Source organism: Thunnus maccoyii, chromosome 10, assembly GCF_910596095.1.
Source record: "Thunnus maccoyii chromosome 10, fThuMac1.1, whole genome shotgun sequence".
Classification (NCBI taxonomy): Eukaryota; Metazoa; Chordata; class Actinopteri; order Scombriformes; family Scombridae; genus Thunnus; species Thunnus maccoyii.
In genome coordinates this window covers 14,789,821-14,812,891 of record NC_056542.1, presented here as the reverse complement: position 1 = coordinate 14,812,891, position 23,071 = coordinate 14,789,821, and the positions used below count along the sequence as shown (strand labels likewise).

The following is a 23,071-nucleotide window of genomic DNA, read 5'->3' as shown; positions in this document are numbered from 1 at the left end:
CTGCCTCTAGTGATTCATACCACAGCTTTAAGAAATGGTCCATTGATCTCACTACAACTTGTTTCCTGATAAAGGCAAAACTGCTGAGTAGCAAGATTTCCCTTTTTGCTCTTATCAGATCGACTTCTATTTTTTGCACAGTATCAGGATTTTGATTCCAAGAATATATTATTCAGTGAATAGATATTAAAAAAATGTGGGAAACTGGGTTTGCAGCTCTTGGCTGGCAGGGTGTTTTTCAGGAATCTTGCAATGCATGCCGAGAGGTTTGTCATGTTGTGATAAAAGCACAGGATTGTACGGGTCATGGTTTACTGCTCAACAAATATGGGAGCTAAGCGACTCTGGACATGTCTGGCATCATGCCACATCTGGCACATTGCAAAATGCATCACACACACAGGCACTGGCCCATTTACATGTGCTCGCCCCCACACATGAAAGCACACAAATACAGTTTCCTTTATTAAATAATGTCTTTGTGGTGCATGCCAACAATGTGTTTGCAGCATGCCAGCTCTACCTGACCTGACCTGGCAGGAACGACAGAGGTGTAGTATGGATTTGACACACCTGTCAGATTTGGCAGGCCTGAGCTGGCTGCAACTGAGAGGTTGAGACAACTGCCATCACAAAGGTCTAAGGGAGGGAAGAAACAGGCGCAGTGAGAGGAGAGTCACATTGCAAAAGAGGGAGGCGAAGAAGCACAAGATGAATCACTGGAAGTCAAATGGCAGGAAAGCCATAAGATGAGAATTAGAGCTTAGAGAAAGAATTCAGCTGGGGAAGTGGAGGACCGACAGGAGACTACCTGTTTCCTTCACTAAGACACATGCTGTTCTCACATCAGGCTCATGTTTGGACACACAGCTGCTACTGAAGGTCATTGACACAGAAAAATCCTCTCCAATAGGCTACACTTAAAAACAAACCTTTGTGTTTTGGAACATAAGTGTGTATGAGTGAATCTGAGACAGGGAGTTGTTACCTGAGTCTGCCAGTGGGCTGCAGTAGCACTGTGTCCATCTGTTGCTTTAGCTGGAGGCCACGGCTGATGGGCTAATGATGTTCTACAGGAGACACATTAGCCAGATCACACAGATGACTGAGTCTGCTTCATCTAAGCTACGCAAGCACAGCTAATGATGGCACAAATGAAAAGCTAGAGCTTGAGTTTTCACAGAGCAGTGTGGTGTTGGAAGTGGATGTGTGACTTGCCAAGTTTTAAACCTTAGACCTGGTTATTGCGGTTCTGCTCACCCTGCCGTTGCTGTTAGTGTAACAGAAAGCTCTCATTACGACTTCTTTTGGAGAATACGCCTCTTTAATTCCATCATGAATCATACGCTGCATCTTCTGGCTGTCCATCACTATGGTTACACCAGCAACCCCCGCAGCCTATCACAGGTTTAGCAGGGCAGCTCAGATTCGTTAGGTCAGTGAGATCATAAATGAAAAGGCAGAGTTGTGGGTAAAACGGTCTTGCCTGGTTCCTGGTAGGTCAACAGATGGGAATCTTGAATCCCCCAGAGCTTAACCACCTTGATGGAGATTCTGACCATACCTCCAGCACAATTAAATGATTATGATCTTCTAACTCTGTCTCTGTCCCTTCCTATCAGTTCTTTCTCTCTCTCACTTCACATTCTTCCCTCTTTTTCTCTCCTCTCATCCTTTTCAAGCTGAGGAGTGTTCCCGCTGTTTGTCATAACGACACAATCTCAGCCTCTCGTCCTCCATCTCTGCCTCCCTTGTTCCAGCTCCCTCCAACTCTCTCTGTCAGTCTCATTTCCCCTGACGCGTTTGTGGACAGAGAAAGAATGCTGCGCTTTCTCTCCCTATATAAAACATTCTTCCCAACTCTCTTATTCCATCTCTCTCTCCCTATTCCATGCTTTTTACAAACTATTCAACCATCTCACTGTGACTCCTGGTCTCCTTTTCTCCTCCTCTCCTCATTTACTCTTGGTTACAATGTTTAGATTAGGTTGTCTGTGCCATTTTACTTCTCAGAGCTACTTGATTGTTTTGAACTCTCTCTTTCCCCAGTCTCCGTTCTCTTTGTTACTTTGGGCACAGTGCTGCTTTTTGTTTTACTGACCTCTGACCTTGACGAGTCACCTTGGATAATGGGCAAACAGCAAGCATTACTGTAGACCTGTACTTTAATGCTTATTATTAGCCTTTCTTTCTCTCTGTGTGTCCTCTGTAACTATCTATTTATCTGACTATCTATCAATCTATTTATCTACAACCTTGAAATAACCTCAAGCCTCCCAGCTTTAACTTTTCTTCTAACATAATCCCTTCTCTCATCTCTTAACCCCTTTATGTCTTGTCCTGTCTTTCTTTACTTTCTTTGTTTTATTGCACATTTCAATCCTACTCTTCTCCACTGCCTATGTTCCCCCATTTTCTTTGCCCTTCTTTCCTTGTGCACCACACCCTTTTAACCTCATCCATTTCCCTTTTCCCACTTCTCTTCCTCATCCTTGCCCACCCCACCTCCCCACCCGTCCCCTTTCCAGATGAGATTGAGATGCTGGAGCGCCTCTGGCTATCAGGTATCTGCCATAATGACAAAATTGAGGTGATGAGCAGTAAACTAGATATTGACAACATGGCCGGGGTCTTCTACATGCTGCTGGTGGCTATGGGCCTCAGTCTGCTGGTGTTTGCTTGGGAACACTTGGTCTACTGGAAGCTGCGCCACTGCATGGCCACCAGCTCTGGAAAATTGGACTTTCTCCTGGCAATCAGTAGGGTAAGTGCTTTTGTCTGTGTATGTCTAGTGTTTTTCTGCGCCAGCACACTATGTGTCTTACTTTTTTTTTTGCAGACATTCTGAAAATTGTTTTTGTCCAAATTTTAAATCCACATTCCCACTGCTAATGCTTTAACTTTCACTCTGTAAAAAAAAAAAAAAAAAAAACCTCTTGTGGCAACCAGTGAATGAGTTTCCCTTTATTTTATTGCATGAAAACCATGCTACACTAAAACAGGACAACGTCTATGGAACCAAAATGCTGTGCATGTAGCCATATGCACACACACGTGTAAGCATGTGTGTTCCTGCCTGTGTGTGCCCTTATCTGTTACCGAGTGTGAGTGTTGGAAAGCGTGAGGTCTGAGGTCAATTCAATTCCACTCAGTCAATTCGGGAGATTAATTGAAATTCAATTCTGCTTACACCCTGGATATCCTGTTCCTTTGACAGTGACCTTGACAGAAACAGCCCACACCATATACATGTGATTATTGTGGCTTCACTGATAATAATTTATCCAATTCCACTACTGTGTTTAATTTATGCATTTATGTGTTCAATTTCATTAACCAAACAATGCACTACTGTACTATAAATAGGAATGGATGTTTATCTGAAAAACAGCAATCTTGCATTTCTTTTGAAAACTGGAACTTCTTTGGATTGTTGTTTTATGATATCCATTTTTCTCCACTCCTCTCTCCCTCCCTCTCGCTATCTCTCATGTATTTACAGTAATACAATGTCTTGTGTACGTGTGTAGTTATATCTGCTGCATCTGTACACATCTATGTTGTAACATTTGTTGCCAATCTATGTCTGAACTATTATTTTCTGAGCAACATTTAATTTTTTCTTTCATGCCACTCTGAATAATACTGTTTCTTATGTTTCTTATTTGTCCTCTCTTTCTCAGGGCATGTATAGCTGCTGTAGCTTTGAGGATGAAACAGCACCAGGTGGAGCTAAATCTTTGCCTACTCATCACCACACTGCGATGGTTACAGTCCCTTCCCAGCCACATGTTGTCTCAACGTCTATGACAAACCCAGTCATTGCCATGGCGCAACAGCAGCAACAACCGCAACAACAGCAACCACAGCCCGTCTACAAAACACCTCTACCGGGTTCTCCTCCCACTGTGGTGCATTCCGGCACAGCACTGGGTCCGTCTAACACCCCCATTGCTGGTGCACCCCTCCCTTGCTCCACCTTCCTGCCCCGGCCAGACCGCAGACTGGCTGTGGTGGATCGCTGGAGGCTGCCCAAATCTGCTACAGCCACCAACCCTATGGCTGTAAGGGGGGCCATCACTGACATGGGACCCTTTGGTCAGAAAGTCCCACCAAACTGGGCTTCAACTGCTGGAGGGGGTGGGGGACTTGATGGCTATAAGAGATACTATGGTCCCATTGACCCTGAGGGACTGGGGCCCTGCATGGAGCAGCAGGCAGGGTCCCAGACCCCCAAGACTATGCCCAGGGGCCACCCCCAGCCCCCTCCAGCCAGTGTGGCCTTCTACTCAGAGAAGGGCATGGACCACGGGGTGGGGAAGAGGGTGGTGGGAGGTGGCAGCGGAGGTCAGGGGAAAGGGGCCGTTAAACCTCTGGGAACTCCCAGACTGCCTCCTAAGAGTCAGGCCCCTCTGCCTCCTACACCCCCGCTGCCACACCCCTCTCCCCCTCTCCCCTCATCCTTCTGGAGGAAACGCAGGCCCAAGAAGCCCAAAGAGCCCGGAGGGCCGCTGTACGAGAACATTCTGCCCCTGGGGCGGAGGGGAGGAGCACGTGATGGAGTGAGGGAGGGAGGAGGGAGGAGGGCACGCCCCCTCTCTCCCCCACTCTCACTTCCTGTGCCAGTACCCCTCAGCCCCTCCTATACCCCCCCTTCTCCCTCCGCATCCTTGCACTATACTTCCTCGTCCTCTTCGTCGACCACCTCATCCACATCCACGTCGTCATCTGCCTCATCTTCTCGCTCCACCTCTCCAACTTACTCTTACAGCTCTTCCAGGAGCACACGAGACAGGACTGGAGGAATAGATGGTGAGGATGATGATGATGATGAGGAGCTGACAGAAGAGTCAAGCCTCCTCCTTGGGAGGGGGAGGGAGAGGGAACGCTCAATCATCAGGCCTCGTTCCCTCAGCCACGGGCGCCTGCCGCCACCCATACCCCCCAGGAAACCACGCACATCCTGGGGTGACAGAGAAAGGGAACGGGAGAGGGAGAGAGGGGGGAGCCAACTGTCTCAACTTCAAGAGTGGTGGGCAAGCTGGAGTGAGAGAGAAAGGAGTGGAGTGGGTGGAGATGCTGAGAGGCAAAAAAGGGAAAAGAAGAGGAGGAAAGAGAAGGAAAAAGAGAAGAAGAAAAAGAAAAAGAATAAAAAGAGGAAAAAGAGGGAAGAAAGGGAAAGAGAGCGAGAGAGAGAAAGGAAGAGGCGAAAGGTGAAAAAGAAGAAGAAGAAGGCACTGAAGACAAAGAAAAGGAAGAAATCGACTGGGGGAAAACGTTCTGAGCCAGAGGAGGGAGATGTAGAGCCAGAAAGGGAAGGAGAGGCAGAGGGAGAGAGAGAAGAAGGAATGCAAGACTACTCTTCCTTTTCTACTCAGTATCGGAGCACATTTGGAGAGAAGGGACGGGATTCGTGGGAAGGAGAGAGGGAGAGAGTCAGGAGAGAGGGAGGAGAGGAGGGCAATGACAGGGAAGAGGAGGATAGCAGCAGAAGCAGGGAAAGGCGTCCCAAATCTTCACGCCCGCATTCCAGACATCGTACCCCCAGTAAGCGCTACCCTAACCTCAACAAACTCCCTGCATCAGTCAAATTTTGGGTGAATGGAAGAGGAGATGACTCTAATACTCCTCCAACATCCCTCCACCCACTCCTTCCTTCCTATAAGCGGCGAAGAAGTGGAGGGATGGACAGGGATGACAGTGGTAGAGTCGGAGAGCGGCGTCCTTTGTTAATGCATTATGAAAAAGAGAAAGCACAGACAAGAGAAGGGCTGTCCTTCCATGAGTGGGACTCTGAGGATGATGAGGATGATGATGATGAGGATGAGGACGAGAGGGAAAGAGTGAGGGAGAGGGTGGAGGAGAGGGGAAGGAGGGCAGGTAGGGGGGCAGTGTCTGAATCAGAGAGGGACAGGGCAAGGCCAGAGGACAGTTACTCAGATGAGGGCTCGTCAGGAGAGTTTGGCCGCTTTGAAAGGTACTGGGAAGGAGGTGCAGGGGGAAGCAGTACTGGAATAGGGGGCATAGGCGGAGGAGGGTGGTTCTTTGGTACTTACCCCTCCAGAGAGAAAGGGGGCAGTATCAACAGTCGAGATGATTCCTTACTAGGAACAAGGGCAGAGGGCTGGATTGGTACTGATTTCTGGGGTTCAGGGCCAGGTGTAGGTTGGGGATCAGGAGGAGGGAGCGGGGGGCTGGGCTCACATTGGCCGCCACCTCCGGCAGCCTTCCCTCCACCTAGAAGATACTGGTCTATGGACAAGATCCCTGTGAAAGGAGAGAAAAAGTGGAAGGGTGAAGGAGGGAAGAGCAAGGGGAGAGCTAGGGACAGAGGGGAGGAGACAGGACGGGCCACCATGTGTTCCTGTAGCCTTTACCCCCAACCTCATCCTTACCCACATCCCCACAGCCGCTCGCATGCCTCCCACTCCAAGAGAGGAACAACTGCGCTTTCGCATAGCCAGGAAGAGCTTCTCCCCCACTGCCACAGCTTCAGTGGGGGCTCTCGTCCCAAGTCTCTGCCTCCCAAACCAGATCCCAGTCAGGCCAAATCAGGCAGCCAATCTAACCTCAGCCTCAGCACACAGCCCACAGACCATCCACCTCTGCCCTCACCGTCGCCACCCCAGCAGCCGTCCATGTCTCCCACTTCCCTCCCAATGCCCATCCCACCTCCGCCGTCCTCATCCTCCGTCTCACCACCAGCAGGGGTAGGGATGGCCAGCCAGGGTCAGGCTCAGGCTTCGGCCAGTGCCAAACTCCAGTATCAGAGACTGCGCTCTGTGCCACAGCCACGGAGGTTCTATTCCCCTCACCTGCCACTCAAAGCCAAGAGTCTGTGCTCACGCCGAGGGTCGGCCCACTTCTCCAGCCTGGAGAGTGAGGTATGACAGGGGGAGAGGAGAGAGGGAGACGTAGTAAGCACCACTGCTATTGAGAACCATGCTGCCACGGCAGCTGGAGCCAGGGATGACACCAGAGATATGGCTGCCTTGGTGACCATAGGTAATCAATTAGCGACCATGACTGCGGGAACTAATGTCGACAGTAGTTCTACTGCTAACACTACTCAGTGTGAGAGCAACACTACCGCCACCCGCTCCTTTGTACGCGTTCTCGTGAGGGCGACGGTGAGATGCCACACCAGGGTGAGCTACATCCGTTTGGATGGTTCCCATGACGACGAGAGTGAAGGCGAGGCTGCATCACCGGGGACAGCAGCCCCAGAACTTCTCCTCCGCTCAGAATTGAGCTTTGTGATGTCATCTTCGGTTCTCCTCCCCTCCCCGAGTCACAACTATGGATAAGAATAGTCTCCAACCTGTGAGTAATGATGTCATATTTGTACACACACACACATGCACGAGCGCACACACAGATATATGCTCAAAACGTCTCCCTCCCTCTGGCTTTGAGAACACACCTTGGTGGGATATAGAGAGACCCACCCTCTCCCGAAAGATGCCAGTGTTTGGTCCAGAGACTCTGGCTCCCTGTCCTCATTGGCTGCTGGCTTTTGAACTGGATTGGTGGACTGCTTCTTGGTGTTGGAGAGACTGCCCCCTCTTCTTCCCTTTTGTAAATCAGTTGTTATGAAAAGCAATGCAGTCACCTCTCTCATGCACTCTGTCTGCCTGATCACCTTTCACTGGGCAGTGAGGACAGTGCTATTTATTTGCCCGTTGACCTCATGACACCATCAGACCCATCTAGCTCTACCCCAGGACCATCTACGAGATGTCATGTTTTGCTAGAAACCCTTTTAACCAATCAGATTGAACAGGAACAACTTCTCTTCCTCCCTGTTGGAGCTTGTCATGTCGCCTCTGGTCCAAGCAGGACTGGAACACACATTATCAAAGTATTTGAACAAAAAACTGAACTTTAAAAGAGAAATAACAATAAGAACAAAAAAGACATGTAGCAGATTTTCTTTTTCTGTCTGTCTTTTCTTTACTTTCTTACTCAGACTTTTCTCCCCACCCCTCTTTTTTATTCTATCAATATATTTCTCTCACTGTGTTAGTGTTTTAATAAAGAGGAGGCTGGATGTGGCTAGTGTTGGAAGTGGGAATGATTCAGTAGCAGTGCCAAATTTCCACACAGGAGCTTTTAAGCAAGATTTTTTTTCAAGTAATTTGTTTTCATAGAGAAAGACCCATCTTTTTTTTCCCACAACGCATAATTCACCATCATATAAGTGGATCAAGGGGGTGATTGGTGCAATATCTGTAATTGGCACTAGATGGCTGTATAATATTCAAATAAGCTTCGGAGACAATTGTGCAAGAGGTTTCTAGTGGATTTTATAATTGTGGCTGCATAATACAAAGCAAGGGGTGTGCAGCTATGAACTTTATTGCTTTTATGAAAGTGGCTAGTCAGGATATATTCAGAGGATTCAGAGGAAGTGAGGGAAATTGAATCAAGTGCAGCGCATTGTAAAAGCTCTCCGAGGATATTATTGTATTTCACTACTATACTGTACCTTGGCAGAGTTTGTAGATGATGGATTACATGAAGCACAATTGTATTTTTCAGACGTGTGTGCCACAGTTATAACTGCACAATCTACAGGTCACATATTTTGCTGACATGTAAAAAAAAATCACTTGATGTTAACTCATGTTGCTATTATGGACAATAAAATTCACTGTAACCAAGGTTCAAATAACAAAGTACCACAGACACTTGTGCTGAGGAAATAATCTTGTACTTTGACTATTTCCTTTTGGCAAATAAGACTGAACAAATTACTGTGAATGTTTTGAGTTCCAATTTGAGGTGCACAATAGCTGAGACTTCATTGAATGCAGTCAATAATAACTCCTGTTATCAAGATTATCAGATGACTGTTTGACTTTGAGCAATATTCCCACCTTCAATGTGACAGGGATGCAATGGCACAACTGTTTGCATCTGAGACATTGTAATTGTTTTTCTTTTGTTGTTGGTGTTGTCTATTTTAAAATGAGAACATTTGTTTCAGCCGCAGTCAGATGTTCCACATCTTCAATGATTTTCTTACATGTTGGATTGATATAATCTAATTTGGTCAGATGTGATTGTGATTTATGAGTTAGAGTCCACAGCATCTGGCTCTGGCTGACCAATATGAATACGAAGTGCTATGTGTTCATAAGAGAGTAGTGAACTGTAGCATTGCATCTTCTGTGAGCTGTGCCAAAAGCCATCTACAGTGTAAACTGTGCCAACGTTGCCAACATTGCAATGATAGACTCCATCTTCATAAGGTCAACATATCCACCTCATCTCTCACACTAAGACCAGCCACAGCCCAGCTCTTCTTCTATTGTAGTTGAATGTAACTTTGACATGATGTAGCAAAAGAACATCTACTTTTAGACTTTGTAGCTTTTGGGATGCTGTTGATAACGGCTAGAAGGAGGGGGGGTTGACCTGCTATGTGAGGGACTGTGCGTTGTGTTTGTGCATGTTGTCACAGATCGAAGGGTTAGTTGACCTTCTCAATTCCCCTTTTGACTCCTTTGCCTTTCAGTGAGGGCAGACAGTACCTTTTATCTGCACATGGATTGCTTTTTTCTAGTTCGCGTGGGGCAATTTTTAAAACAATCTGTCTTTATTTTAGAGAAATGCTTTTGCCATTTCCTCATCCTTTGGAAAGCCCCAGAATCATTGCATGTTTAACTGAATGAAATCTCAAAGATTTGTCATGGGAGGGTTGTGTAGTTCAATTGTAGCAAATGCTTAGGACCCAGGGCAGCCACCTTTTCCATGAGGTAGTAAGCTCGCTCTACTCTCCACCCCAACAGTGGAAACCACGGCAACAGTTTGATTGCTTCCTGTGTCGTAGAACACAGTCATTTTCAACCAATCAACAGGGCTTAAACCTGGTATGTCATTGAGCATTATTGATTTCTATTGAGGCGCTAATACTTAAGTCTGTGACTGCATGAACAGAAGTGACTCTTAAAAACCCTCTTGCTTATTTTGTTTTATTTATTTTCTTTTATGCTGAGAAAAAAGAATATATTAAAATATACTATGTTTTTGAGAATGTACCATGTTATACTGTGATTTAACTGAGATATTTTATTGTATTCAATTATCATTTGAATTCTATCATTTATCTATAAAGAAATATATATGTACAAATAAATATATACATATATATACATACAGGTATATATATATATATTAGTTAAGATTGGTATATTTGGAGGAAGTGTTAGATGAAATAGTTTTAAATGTTTTAGCTTTGTAGCGATTCTAGACACTGAAATCATTTTTGAATTTCGATTCCTCCTATATGACTGTGAAGACATTAGTGCCTGTGACAAAAAAGACAAGTAAAAGTCTAAACTCTCTATTCATCTGTATCTACTATAGCTATCAGTCTGTCACTCCTCTCGTACTACCTAACATTACTTTTTGACACTCACTGCTTTTACACATCAGGATGTTTCTCTCACAGTCTGCTGTCTCTTTTGCATTTTCCTGCTCTCCTCTGCAGTTCTTTCTCCTGGTTTTCATTAACAAGCTATGAACATTCTCCACCTATCCTCTTTTTAAAGTTTTATCATATGGCAATCTCTTTGTTAATTAACCCCATCCATTGACCTTTGCTTTTTTCCTTTGATCACTTTCTTTTTTTAAATCAGCTCATTCCTCTGTCTGTCTCTCACTTAGCAAAAAACAGAGACCAGTAGATACTGTGTTCTTGCTCCTTTTGACTGATTGTTGATGATGATGATCAATTAATTGATTGATGAAATAATTAATGAACAATGTTACTATTAATGATGTGACTGAAGTGTGTATCTGACGACCACGCCACTGTAGCAAGTCTGGGCTGTACCACACCACCAGCGAGCAAATGAGGCCACAGTTGCTATGGTGTTGCCATGGCATTTTCATGGCGTTGCCATGGTGTCCTCTGCACCGCCACCACCTGGTGCCTGCTGGGTAATATAGCATAATGTCCTTCACTTTCCCCAAAGCACTGGTCAAAGATCTGCTATGCTCCCCTCTGCTCAGTCCTGACCTTAATCAATGGGAGGTGAAATATTTAAAAGCTCACTTTGAAGGAGTGCTGAGGGGCAGCATGGTGGTGACGTGTCTGCTGTCTATGCTGATCTAGACTGGACTGGTTTGGCTTGAAGTGGCTATGATAAAAATGTTTCTATTATGTTGATCACCTAATCTTTCAAACCTAAGTTTGTGCATCCCTGCATGTCATCCCAAAACCTTCATATCACTGACAGCCTGAAACCAGTCAGGAGAGTAGTGTGTTTTATGCCATGTATGTGTACTGCATGTGCAGTAATCATGTCTAAAAGCCCACTGCAGCATGATTCTGTAGTGCTCTCCTCAACTCTCCCTCTATTTTTTTCCCCTCCTGCTATTTCTGAAAAACACACACACACATTTTGCTGTGCATGCATATTTAACACACAATGCGTACATCACTCAGCCAATGATCCTCATCTTCCTCTAGCCCTCACTAAGCTGCAATCTAAAGCACCGCCTCAAGTAGTCTGATCGTCCCACACAGGCACACATGTGACCTCACACAATGCACACCACACACACACTGTAGCTACTCTAATTTATTGAAAATGTAGAGTCTTTTGGATAAAATTTGATTCAGAGATTTGGTTATCTGAGGAAGTTAAGTACATTCGCAATGTTCTGCTTGTTTTGAGCTTTCTGTCTCTTGTGTTTGCTGTATAGTCCTGCGTTGCTTTGCACTGTCCTGCCTGTTCTGATCCATCAGTTTCTGTTTAAATTCGTCAGGTTCAATTTGTTTTTCTTTGCTGACTTGCTCCGCTTTTGATTTACCTTGTTGTCCTAATCTGCTTTGATTTATTAGATTTACTATTTGGTCAAATTGTATGCATTGAACAGTCCAGTCCAGCCTAGTGCAGTGTGCTCCAGGCTTGTCTAGTGCCTGAGTTTGAAAGAGATCCTGGTGCAGCCTCAAGCTCATCCCCTCTCTCTATTGGCCCGTGACCTGGGAAGCAATACGAGTGGTGCTCCAGAATTCAAACAGGGTCCTCATTGGCTGAATCGGCCATGAATTATATCAAGGAAATACAGGAGTGCCATGCGTTGTACTCACCAGGTCCAGGGTCTGCATGTTGCACCATGAGAACCTTATCCTACCAGAGTGACAGGGCACATATACCCACAGAAACCAGTGTGTATGTTTCCAGCATTGTACAAGGCCCAGTTCTGCTCTAGTAACCTCTCCAACACTATAGGCCTATTTACGGGTTGCTAAGGCGGGTTGCTAGTAGGGTGATGTTGCTCCTAGCCCAGACTGGTCTGGTCTATGCCCTAATTTAAATGTGTTAGTTTATTTGACATTGTCTGTCTGGGGTGGGGCTGGAGGGTCAGTGCTGCACTTACTTCCTGAGAATTGCTTCATAAAATATGATTCTCTTTAATTAATTTCAGTGGTGCTGTGTTTCCTTCCAATTCCTTTGTTATGAATGCGATTATAAATAAGGGGCTTTGAGATTGTGTTTGTGCAGTATGTGTGTGTGTGTGTGTGTGTATTCCTACTTATGACAGTATTTTCCATACAAGCTATTACCCAGTCAGAACTCCTTCAAAGTAAATTTATGGAGAGCTCAAAGAGTAGTTTTTTGGCATTCTGACAGGCAGTCTTCTGCCAAAGTGTGTGTGTGTGTGTGTGCGTGTGTGCGTGCACGCCTGCGTGTGTACGTGCATGTGCGTGTGTATGCGCGCACACGCTTGCTTGCACATATTTCTCAGAGGTTTCTCGGTTCTTGTCAGAGTTTTGCTTTGATCTGGCCAGAGCTGACCTAACATAATCCACTTCTTTCACCCTCAAAGAGAGCAACACACCTAACACTCTGCCTCAACTCTCAACTCCAGCCAACAGGCAAAGCCACCTGACCGGCTCCATTTCTACTACAACAAACACATGTGCATTTGCTGATCAAAACAGAATTTTAAACAGACCTGACCCTGATGTAGCTCTCTGGCAAGTCATCCTTAGACCTCTGTAGGATGATATTTGCATTGATAGCCCTTGGTTTTTTTGTTTTATTATTTCATTGTGTTTGTTTTGTGTTTTTTTTTACCCCTCATGGATAAAAGTCATTATATCAGGAATATATAGAGTCCAATAGGGTGGCGAACACAGAAAATATATGAAACTAACTTCATCTTTCATTGTCCTTTGTGGAAAATCTCTTGATGCTGGCGTTAAATGTGTTCACAAATACAAACTTGGTTCTTTAAAATCAAGCTCAACCAAGCATGAAAAAAAAAAACAAACCTAAACAGCACCTGACACATGATATTCTGCAAGAGGGTTGATGGGGATATTAAATATGTTTTGTTCTGCTCCCTGTGCGTCTGCGATCTGCTAATTAGCCATGCTTTGTCAGTGTGATGGGCTAATGGCTAATTGCATTGTGAGGCCTCTGTGTGTACATGCTGTAATGACTTAACGCTCTAATAAGATTGAGTTACAGGCAGTTGGATCATGGTGTCCCCAAACACTGATCTGAGGTCAGTGTTATGCTTTTCTCTCTAATGGCTATGATGGGAGAGTGGAGGGGGATAAACTGATCCTTAATCTCCCATGTGGGATTTCTATCACTTGCTTCCATCATTTATCTTAGAGCGGGGCACAGTTAGATGCCAGCAGTGATACAGTTTGCTTTTTAGGGCTTTAATGGATTTCACATAAAAGTATACAGTTTTATTGGATTAAATATACATTATCTCAAGTGTATGCTGCTCAACTATGCTTTTATCTTGAAGTTGTAAAATATATGGTTTGGATCGGTCTGTTGTGAACATTTGAACTCAACACCCTGTTTAACTCCTGCCTCCTTCCACCTGCTCTCCATTTTCTCCATGCCCCCTCCTCTCTCCTCACTGCTACAGTCACTCAGTCGCCTCTGTTCCAACTTCATGGTCACATACAGGCATGCACACACATACAGTGCAGTGACACATTCATGAGTGGTGTGTGGGAATGGAAGGAGTGCGCTGCGTCCCTGCTGAGGTGCGGCAGATTGATCCTGTACTGATCTGCCACCAGCTCCCTGGGGATTTGTAACGCATGTCTGTGGTGCAGGGCTTAACACTTTCTCTCACTCTCTTTCTATCTTTGTCTCTCTCCGTCAGTCTCTGTCTCTCTCTCACTCTCTCTCTCTCTCTCTAGCGACACTAGCGTTGTCTCTTGCTATGCAGTGCAGTGTCCTGATGCTCCTGCACCTCTCACCCTCCATCTTTCCTCGGTATTCCGCCAGTAACAGGTTTCCTTGTCTTTCTGTTTTGATTTTCTTTCAATTCTGTTTCCTCTGACTGGCTCTGTCATTTCATTTATGCTCTGCTCTACTCTATCCTTGGTTATCTCTTCTTTAAAATCCTGCAGTCCTCCCAGTGGATCTTCCTTTCTACTGCATTTTATCGTAAATTTCTCTGTTTTTTCTTTCACTTTACCGACACAGTTGTCTTTCTTACACGATAAATGTATTGTAAAAATATCTATCTATCTATCTATCTATCTACACATATACAGTACATGTGGAAAGCAAGTGCTGCTTTCTTTTTCATCATGTGTGCAGTGCCGCAAGGTTCTACAACTCATCGTCTTGATCTCTGAAGTTGAAAAAAAACACCCAAGCATCCTTTCATCTCATGCTTTTTTTTTCTCCATCTACACAGCCAATCTCTCTCTTCCTCCATTTTCACATGAGCCACACTGTGTCCCAACCAGAGAAAAATGAGCTAACTGACCTACAGCGGATAATGCACACTATTTGTTTGTGTGTTTGTATGTGTGTATGAAAGAGAGAGAGACAAGTAAAGAGGAAGCAAGAGAGAGAAAATGTGTGCACAAATGTGTCTGTATGTTAGCATGTTTGCATGCTTTTTATCATCCCAAGCTATTTGTAAAGGTAATGAATGCAGAGTGTTTACACAGTAATGCAAATACCATCTTGAATGCAAATTTGTCCCTTTATTTTGAATCACCAGGAACTGTGTGAATGTGAATCGTGCGATCTGTGTAAAAGCTCAAAATATTATGCACACTGAAGGGGCAGTTGTATTTTCTATTTTTGTACCTCATTATGCCAACTGGTCCATCTCACATGTTGCCCCAGTGATGACAGAGAAGATACAGGAAGTTTACATGTGATGACACACTTGTTCACTGCTTATCAATTTAGCTTTTTTGAGGTTATAAAAAATATGCAGGTAAGGGCTGCAACTAATTATTATTATCATTGTCAATTAATCCAGTGATTATTTTCTCAATTAATCATCATTTGCTTTGTAAAATGCCAGAAAATAGTGAAAAATGCCCTCCATAATTATCCAAAGTTTACATTTTAAAAATGCTTCTTTAGTCCGACCAACAATCCAAAAAGCATGAATATACCATTTGCAATAATAGAAAATAGAGGAAAACAGATTTAAATTATAAAACAGACTCAAAGTACATCTGAGAAGCTGGAACCAGAGAATGTTTTTCATTTTCGCTTGAAAAGATAATTTATTGATTGTCAAAATACTGTAGTTGCTGATTAATTTTCTGTGGATTAACAAACAGATTAATTGACTCATCATTTTAGCTCTAATGTTGATATCTATTGTGTATATTTTATTTGCATGTTAGATTGGTATTTTGATGCTGACAGATTTGTTTTACTCTGTTGTCCATTTGTCAGGATGTAAAGTAGGAAGAATTAATAGCTGTCTATGCAAACAGTCCTTAAGATGGAGTAGTAACATCAACGGAAACATGAATTTGCTGTTTGCTGCAGCCAATATGTTTGAAGCAACATTACCACCACATCTAGGACACAATAATTATTCATACTACGTTCTTGTTTGCCTCTATGTGTGTACTGTGTGTGTGTATATGTGTGTGTGTGTGTGTGTGTGTGTGTGTGTGTGTGTGTGTGTGTGTGTGTGTGTGTGTGCTTTTTTTTTGTGTGTGTGCCATTTGCCCAAAGGGAATTCATCCTAGAAAACTGGGATGAAGATTAAGATATCCTCAGACTTTACCTTGTTCTCCCATCGCCTCATTATCCAATCGCCCCTCTTACCCTGAATCTCCTGCCCTCCTGCTTTCATCCTTCCCCTTGAGCACATTTTGTTCACAACCGTCTCTTCCTCCCTGCAGCAGTGAGAAAGGTTTTGCAGCCCACAGCTGAGGATTTGAGTTCTTGTTAGTATTTTGCACATACTGTGAATAGTAATACGTCTCAGCTCAAATGCCTGTCTTGCTCATGTTAGTGGATGATCTGTTGGTTTGGCCACGGTTCAAAACTCATTATACTCAAGGCCTCAAACTCAACCTCTAAGCAGTGGAGACACAAACATTTTATTTACCAAATTTAAAAAAAACTGAAACTACAAATAAACAGTCATTTCAACGGACAAAAAAATATACAAATCAGGAAATATTGATACTGTTGTTTAAGGGTTTCCCCAAAAATGACAAGCAGTAGCATCTATAAGAGGACAGTAGACTTAACATACTGTAGAGTATAGACACAAATACATCTACAGTAATTACAAAAAATTAATTGGTTATCACCTCATGGGACATAAACATAATTCCTGAGACTAAAATTATGTAGCGTGTAAAGAGTTGTGAATGCATCACAGCCAGTGAAAGACTATAAAATAACAAATGAGTAAAATATTCTTTCCACAGACCGCTCCCTCATATGTTTGGGTTTCCCCACTTCCTCGTCCAGGAACTAAAATCCATAATTTCATGTAGTAGATTTGATTTAATTTTCACAACTGTCTCTCATTCATCCATATGTTTTTCTGTTTTAGCAGTATTTGTTGTTGAGATGAGAGGCAGGTCAACAGTAAAATAAACATGGAGAGAGCGCTTATTTGCTCCAGCACTGAGAGTTTGTAGGCCGTGTTGACGAGGCCTAATCGCCTGCCAAATGACTCATCTGACTGGCGTGGAGGTTTGTTGCTCTCTTCCAAAAACACAGCGGACCACTCTTCATTAAAAAAAAAGCAAATAGAAGCACACCCCAGCAGAAAACCAATACAAGCAAACAGAGCCAATCGGTTCTGAAGAGGCAAATTTAACAGGCAGATATGATTACCTCAGACACCACTTCTCCCCTGATTCCACAAACAACAGTTAGGCAAGTCAATTTACCCTAATTTCATTGGAGGAGAAAGCCAGCCAGCCAGCCATTCAGCCAGGTTGAAGCTGGTGCTTGATGCGAGTGAGTGCTCGTTAGACGATAATGGATGCGTGTAATTGGTGAAGTGCTGATTGCTCCCCCAAAAAAGATTCCATCGGAGGAGAATTTTCTGTTTCATTAAGCCATGGTCAGAAATAATAAGATAGCCATCTGTAGACTGAGAGAGAGAGAGAAAAGGGGGGCTCGGGGCACGGAAAGCCAGTGCTCATGATCAGTATAGCAGCAGCTTCTAGTGCTGTCATACTGTATAATACTGTTAAAGATGGTTAAAACTAAGAGACAGGCCTTGGTTTTGGAGGTGATGGTGATGACAAAAATGAGACTTCATTGCCTTCCAGATTGATTTATCCTCATTTTTCTTTATTCCTGTTGATCTATATATGTCCTTTCATCTTGAATTGAAGTCTGTTTTATAGCTTTTCCCTCTGCACTTAATCATGTATCTTTGTTTTTCGTACTGCTGTGTGTGTGTGTGTGTGTGTGTGTGTGTACGTGGTTTACAGCCTTAATGTATCATTGGCTGGCTGCACACCGGCTCCCTTTTTATGGCCCGGGATCAAACACTGTAAAGCATGCTCTGATAGGCATGCAAACGCGCACTGATACAGACACTTTAGAGCCACAAGTGCTTACTCATCACACCGCGTGGAGGGGAAGCATTGTGAGCTGTTTATGTGCTTTGTTTTCCAATGCACTGATTACTGAGGAGTGAACGGTCTACAGATATTACCAGCTCATATTTTTTGTGACACTCTCTCTCTCTCTCTCTGTTACTATGTGACTTCCTCGTTTATTTGTGACAACAGAACAAGAACATGACTCATCCGAGATAAGACCGATGAAGAGTCTTATGGGCCAGAAAATGAAGACAGTAATGGCGGTTCTATAGAGAAAGGTCTGGTGATGGTTTGTGTGAAGGAAAGCCCCTTATCATTTCCAATCAGCTGCTGCTTCTGCATGACTAATGCTGAAACGACATATATCATTGTCAGACAGGGCATGTTCACACAGCTGTTTTTTCAAATAAAGACTGGCATAATGATGACACCCTCCGACACACACACACGCACACACACACACATGCACCCTAGCTCACTCTTATCTCACTGGCTGACACCATTTTGCTCTCTAACAATCTTGCTAATTATAATTGTTAATTAATTCTCTGCCAGTGTCCTCATCAGGAGACTAATAACCTACATTTCCATTAATTAGACCTTCAACCCCTCGCTCCCTCTCTTAGTCTCTTCGTCCCACTGCAATCCACCCCTTCGTCCCCTGCCTGCCTGCATCCTGCCTGCTGCTCTCATCTCCCAGGATTGTCCACATACACTAGACCACACGTGCACATGGAGTGTGATTAATTGTGTGTATGTGTGAGTGTGTTTATACTTGTATAATCAAATTGTGGGGAAAATCACTGCATGGGGACTCAACTCGCATTTGAGGACAAAAATCTGATTCCCACAACATTGAGTTACAGGGTTAAGAATTGCTTCAGGTGAGTGAATGTAAGTCAAAACAATTCGACATACTTGTGTGTGTGTGTGTGTGTGTGTGTGTGTGTGTGTGTGTGTGTGTGTGTGCAAAGGTCATTGCGTGTGTGTGCGCCCTTGACAACATGTGAGCAATCAATGGGCTTGACACAGGAACACACACACATGCACAGTATACTCCGCTGTAATAGACAAACAGCCCCTCTCTTGGAAACTACTCTTCCCATCAGGCTTAGCTGACCTGGTTTCAGTGCACAGTGGATCAGTGTTATCATTCTACCACTTGCTCTGATCTCAGAATGAAATTCAAATGCGGTGAAGATGCTGTTAACTGTAGTGGTGCAGAAAACATTAACAGGGTTGTTTATTTCACAGGCCTGTTGATCCTTCAGTCATCTGGATCTGCTGCAAACTCAGTGACTGTTAAATTCCAATTTTTAACTTGTCCGTGTCATGCTTAACTAGCCATTCCTTGGAGTTTCCACCGCTGAAGCTCTCTGTTCTTATCTTCCAGACTGGATCCTCTCTCTTCCTCTCTCTTTCCTCCCTCCTTCTGGCATCAGAAGTAGTGAGAGACAGTTGGCGCTTGCTTGTCTATACTGTATCGGTGGTGGCAAAATGGCAGCTTCTGTCTCATCCGTCCTCCATCCTCTACCACCCTCACCCTCTCCTGAGAGAAGTAACCCAGATTTCAAAATGAATCGCCGCCTATTCCCCTCAATCTTTCTCCTCTCTCTCTCTCTCTCTTCCTCTCTCTCTCTCTTTCTCTCTCTCTACCTCTTGTCCTCTTCTTAGTAAAAACAGAATCAATCTTGGAAAGAGAATACCACCTCTCTATCTCGTCCTCCTCCTCACCCTGCCTCTGGGTTAACGGATATTTACCACCTCACTCTTCTATCTTTGGTTCCTAGAAAGCTCGAATCTCAGTCGAAATGCCTGTTGCTTTCTCTTTTTTGTTTTAATAGGTTTTCCTTTCCTTTTTTTTTTATTTCGGCTGATTCTTTCTCACTTGCCACAGCACTGCTCCTCTTGTTTTTTTCTGTCTTTTCTTCTGTCTTTTTTCTCTTTTTTTGAGGTGACCAACTACAGGTGTGACACTTTAGCCTTTCTTGTGAAGTGAGCAGGACTAAGAGAAGGGGCAGAGGAAGAGAAGAAAGCTGTCCTTCAGGCAAGCCTTTCCTCCAAAATAATCACAAATTCAGGTACTGTCTCTTTATTGTTTTTGCCGTATGGGTCTGCACACATTTTTAGAACATATCTTTCTCCTTGTCATTATTTAACTAATTTTTGAGCACTGTCCCATTTTCCCCACCATTCGCTTCTTCACCCTTTTGATTGATTTGCTCTTGCTTCTTTGCTGAGGCGCTATCATTTCATCACATTTTTTCTGGCATGTTTTTTTGCTATGGGCTTATTTATTTATTCATTAAATCTCTGTTGGTGTTTCATTTATCATTTAGTAGCGTGCAACACACGCACCACAATCTCTCCGGCTAATATTTGCCGCTTTGCACTTTTTCCAGCACATCTCATTCCCTATAGACGTATACATATTATTCTGGTCCAAACTTTTCTTCAGAAATGGGACTAATTGCTAATAAGGGCAGGCAGGAACTCGGGAGAGGATACAGGTTCTAATATTGGAGCAGGTGGTGGGGGTGTTGTTGACATGGCAACAGGAGGTACTGTTAACTTGACGCCCAGGGGCGGTGGGGCGCGGGTGGTAGTCATAGGTGCCAGGAAGCTGGAGATATACGGGGTAAAGAGAGAGCAAGAGATGTATTGGAGGTAGAATGGACAAGCAGTATGTGGGACACAATGAGTTGCACTAATCGTTTAGCGTCTCAGAGTCTCTTAGGAGAGTTTTGTCTTTGTATGTGAATTAACCTCCCTGTCTCCTTCATTATACCCTTTCTTCCTTTCATTCCCTCCGTACCTGTCGCTTTCCCTGTATTCTCTCCATCTTCTTCTGCATATCTGGTCCATTCATCCTTATTCTGGATCTTTCTTTCCATCACGCCACTCCTTCACTGCTCCCTTCCCTACGTCCCATGTGCCATTAATACACCTCCCGTCTCCACTGTGACCCATTACACTTTCCGTCCCTCCTCCTCCTGCTCCTCCTCCCTGTCCTTGCGTCCCCCCCTCCTCTCTCTCCCACGTTCAAGGTCTTTCGCTTGTACAACTCTATACCCTCCTCACTGACACTCATCATCCATTCTCTCCCTACCTCCTCCCGTCTCTCTACTGTATCCCTCCAGGCATCATGTCTACCCCTGTCTCCCCTTCCCCCTCCCTCTCCCCACTGACAGTGGCCTCCCCTCCATCAGCAACCTCCCCCAGTGCCTCCCCTCTGCCCTCGCCCCTCTCCCCTCCACCCAAGGTGCCTGTGTTCCAGAGGAAGGGAGCGCTCAAACACAAGAGGATTGTCGAGGTGAAAGACCATCAGTTCACGGCCCGCTTCTTCAAACAGCCCACCTTCTGCAGCCACTGCACCGACTTCATCTGGTAACACACACACATAAACACACTCACATAACTGCACACACCACCCCGGCAGTTCATAAGCCGCCTCCTCAGGCATCCCACCCCTCCATCTGACTCTGACTTTCTCTGCACTTTTATTTTTTTTTCTCTTTCACCAGTTCCAGCTGCCTGCTGGAGAAACATCCTACACTCTGTAGCCACCACAGTGACCTGATCTGATCACATAACCTCACCTCCACACTGCAGCCCACACAGTTACTTTAGCAACTTCATGTGCTCACACACAGACATTAACACATACACTACACACTAATAAACACACATGCAAGAACTTAAGACACGCTATTATTTCCAGTAGGATAGATTAAAATAGCAGAATGGCCAAAACTGATGCTGAAACTAATGCTTTCATCAGCCCCCATCCCACCCCACACTTCCTAAATACCAACTTCTTTCAACCACTATATACAGTTTGTAATGCAGGCTCTCTGTTAACAAAAAGTGAGTCTCAAGCCCAAATCGAATGAATCCTTCTGGCATCTTCAGGGTTATTTTTTCAGACTTTGGAAAGCTCCTCCAGAGGCAAAAAAGACATATACAGAACTGTTTCCACAAGCTAAGTAGTACTCCACATAAGCTGAACATCATGTGTAAAATCGTTCCCCTTTAAAATACTGTAGTAATTCCACAACATAAAAAACACTTCATTAGAAGTATTAGAACCTCCTGCATTCAAAAATGTTCTTCACTAAATGTGCAGATTTTAAATGAAGTGTAATCTGTAAAATGAACTAAAAAGTAGGAATTATGGAGCTTAATCAGTGCTGCTTTGTTAAATGTTTAATGTGTTAATATGTGAAGAGTATTTTATTTTCATAGGTGCTCCAGATGGCGCTAGATATATAGCAACTTATATTATAAACTGCAGGTGTTTAAGCTTGCTGCTTACCAGTGAAAACCATAAATCTCCTAATTTGGTGATTTTGAATTTTTCTGATAATCTGAAGGATTTAAATTGTCCTACTTCTTAAGATTAATACATTGTTTAAAAACCTATTGGATTATGTGAAAAATGCATTGTCACAAAGCTGATAACAGGGCTGCTTTTCTTAGTTTGTGATAAGTTGATGTTTTGGAGATATGTGGCTTTCACAAAATAATATGTTTTGTTGGCAAATATTAATCTGTATTTACATGTGGAACAAACTGCAACATTCCCATCTGAAAGGTTGTGGAGAGGCAGTGTGAACTCACAAAAATTAGAAATAGTTAAGTAAGGTACCACTGCGTCAAAACTGTTCTCAGGTAGATTCTGGAAGAAATGTATTTTGTTGCTGTAGATCTCTGACATGCAGGCACATAGAGATTCATATGAAGACTGAGTCTTCCATATGAATGCAGACAAGCATGCAGTGAGCTCATTCTGTCCAGTGAAGCCGTGGCAGTGTGTGTGTGTGTGTGTGTGTGTGTGTGTGTGTGTGTGTGTGTGTGTGTGTGTGTGTGTGTGTGTGTGTGTGTGTGTGTGTGTTGGACATATGGTGGGGTGTATGTCGGATACAGGGCAGTGCATGTGCCAGCAGCCTCTGGGTAGCTTTCAGGACATTTCTCCAACTGGCTGCTGTCTTGGCCACAGTAGCAGCACTTAGTTCAGGGTGAAAACTCGTTCCTTCACACAGGGTGTCACAGCAGTGGCTCTCAACCTTGGTGTTTGAGCCCCAAAGGGGGATTGCTAGTTAATTAAAGACTAAGAAAAGATTATTCTAATATGCAGATGTAAATATCTTGTTTGTTAATTCAGGCACTGAAAAGGAATGAGTATTTGTGTCTTGTAGGCCTCCAGCCTTTGATTATGAAGTGAAAAGATCTGATAAA

At 44.0% G+C, this 23,071-nt stretch overlaps 1 protein-coding gene across 11 annotated transcripts in view; it reads left to right on the top strand.

Annotated features, from left to right (window-relative positions):
• The window catches only part of LOC121905499 (glutamate receptor ionotropic, NMDA 2D), a 79,106-nt gene that overhangs the window by 40,987 nt on the left and 15,048 nt on the right, over nucleotides 1–23,071 (top strand). For 9 of the 11 annotated variants that reach the window (XM_042423751.1, XM_042423750.1, XM_042423749.1 and 6 more), the window contains 2 exons: nucleotides 2,529–2,764; nucleotides 3,684–10,063. In XM_042423751.1, the coding sequence (XP_042279685.1) occupies nucleotides 2,529–2,764; nucleotides 3,684–6,890 (3,443 nt within the window). In that variant the 3' untranslated portion in view covers nucleotides 6,891–10,063. Of the gene's footprint in view, nucleotides 1–2,528; nucleotides 2,765–3,683; nucleotides 10,064–20,973; nucleotides 21,221–23,071 lie in introns of those variants that run through there. The other 2 variants (XM_042423756.1, XM_042423754.1) reach the window with 1 other exon arrangement.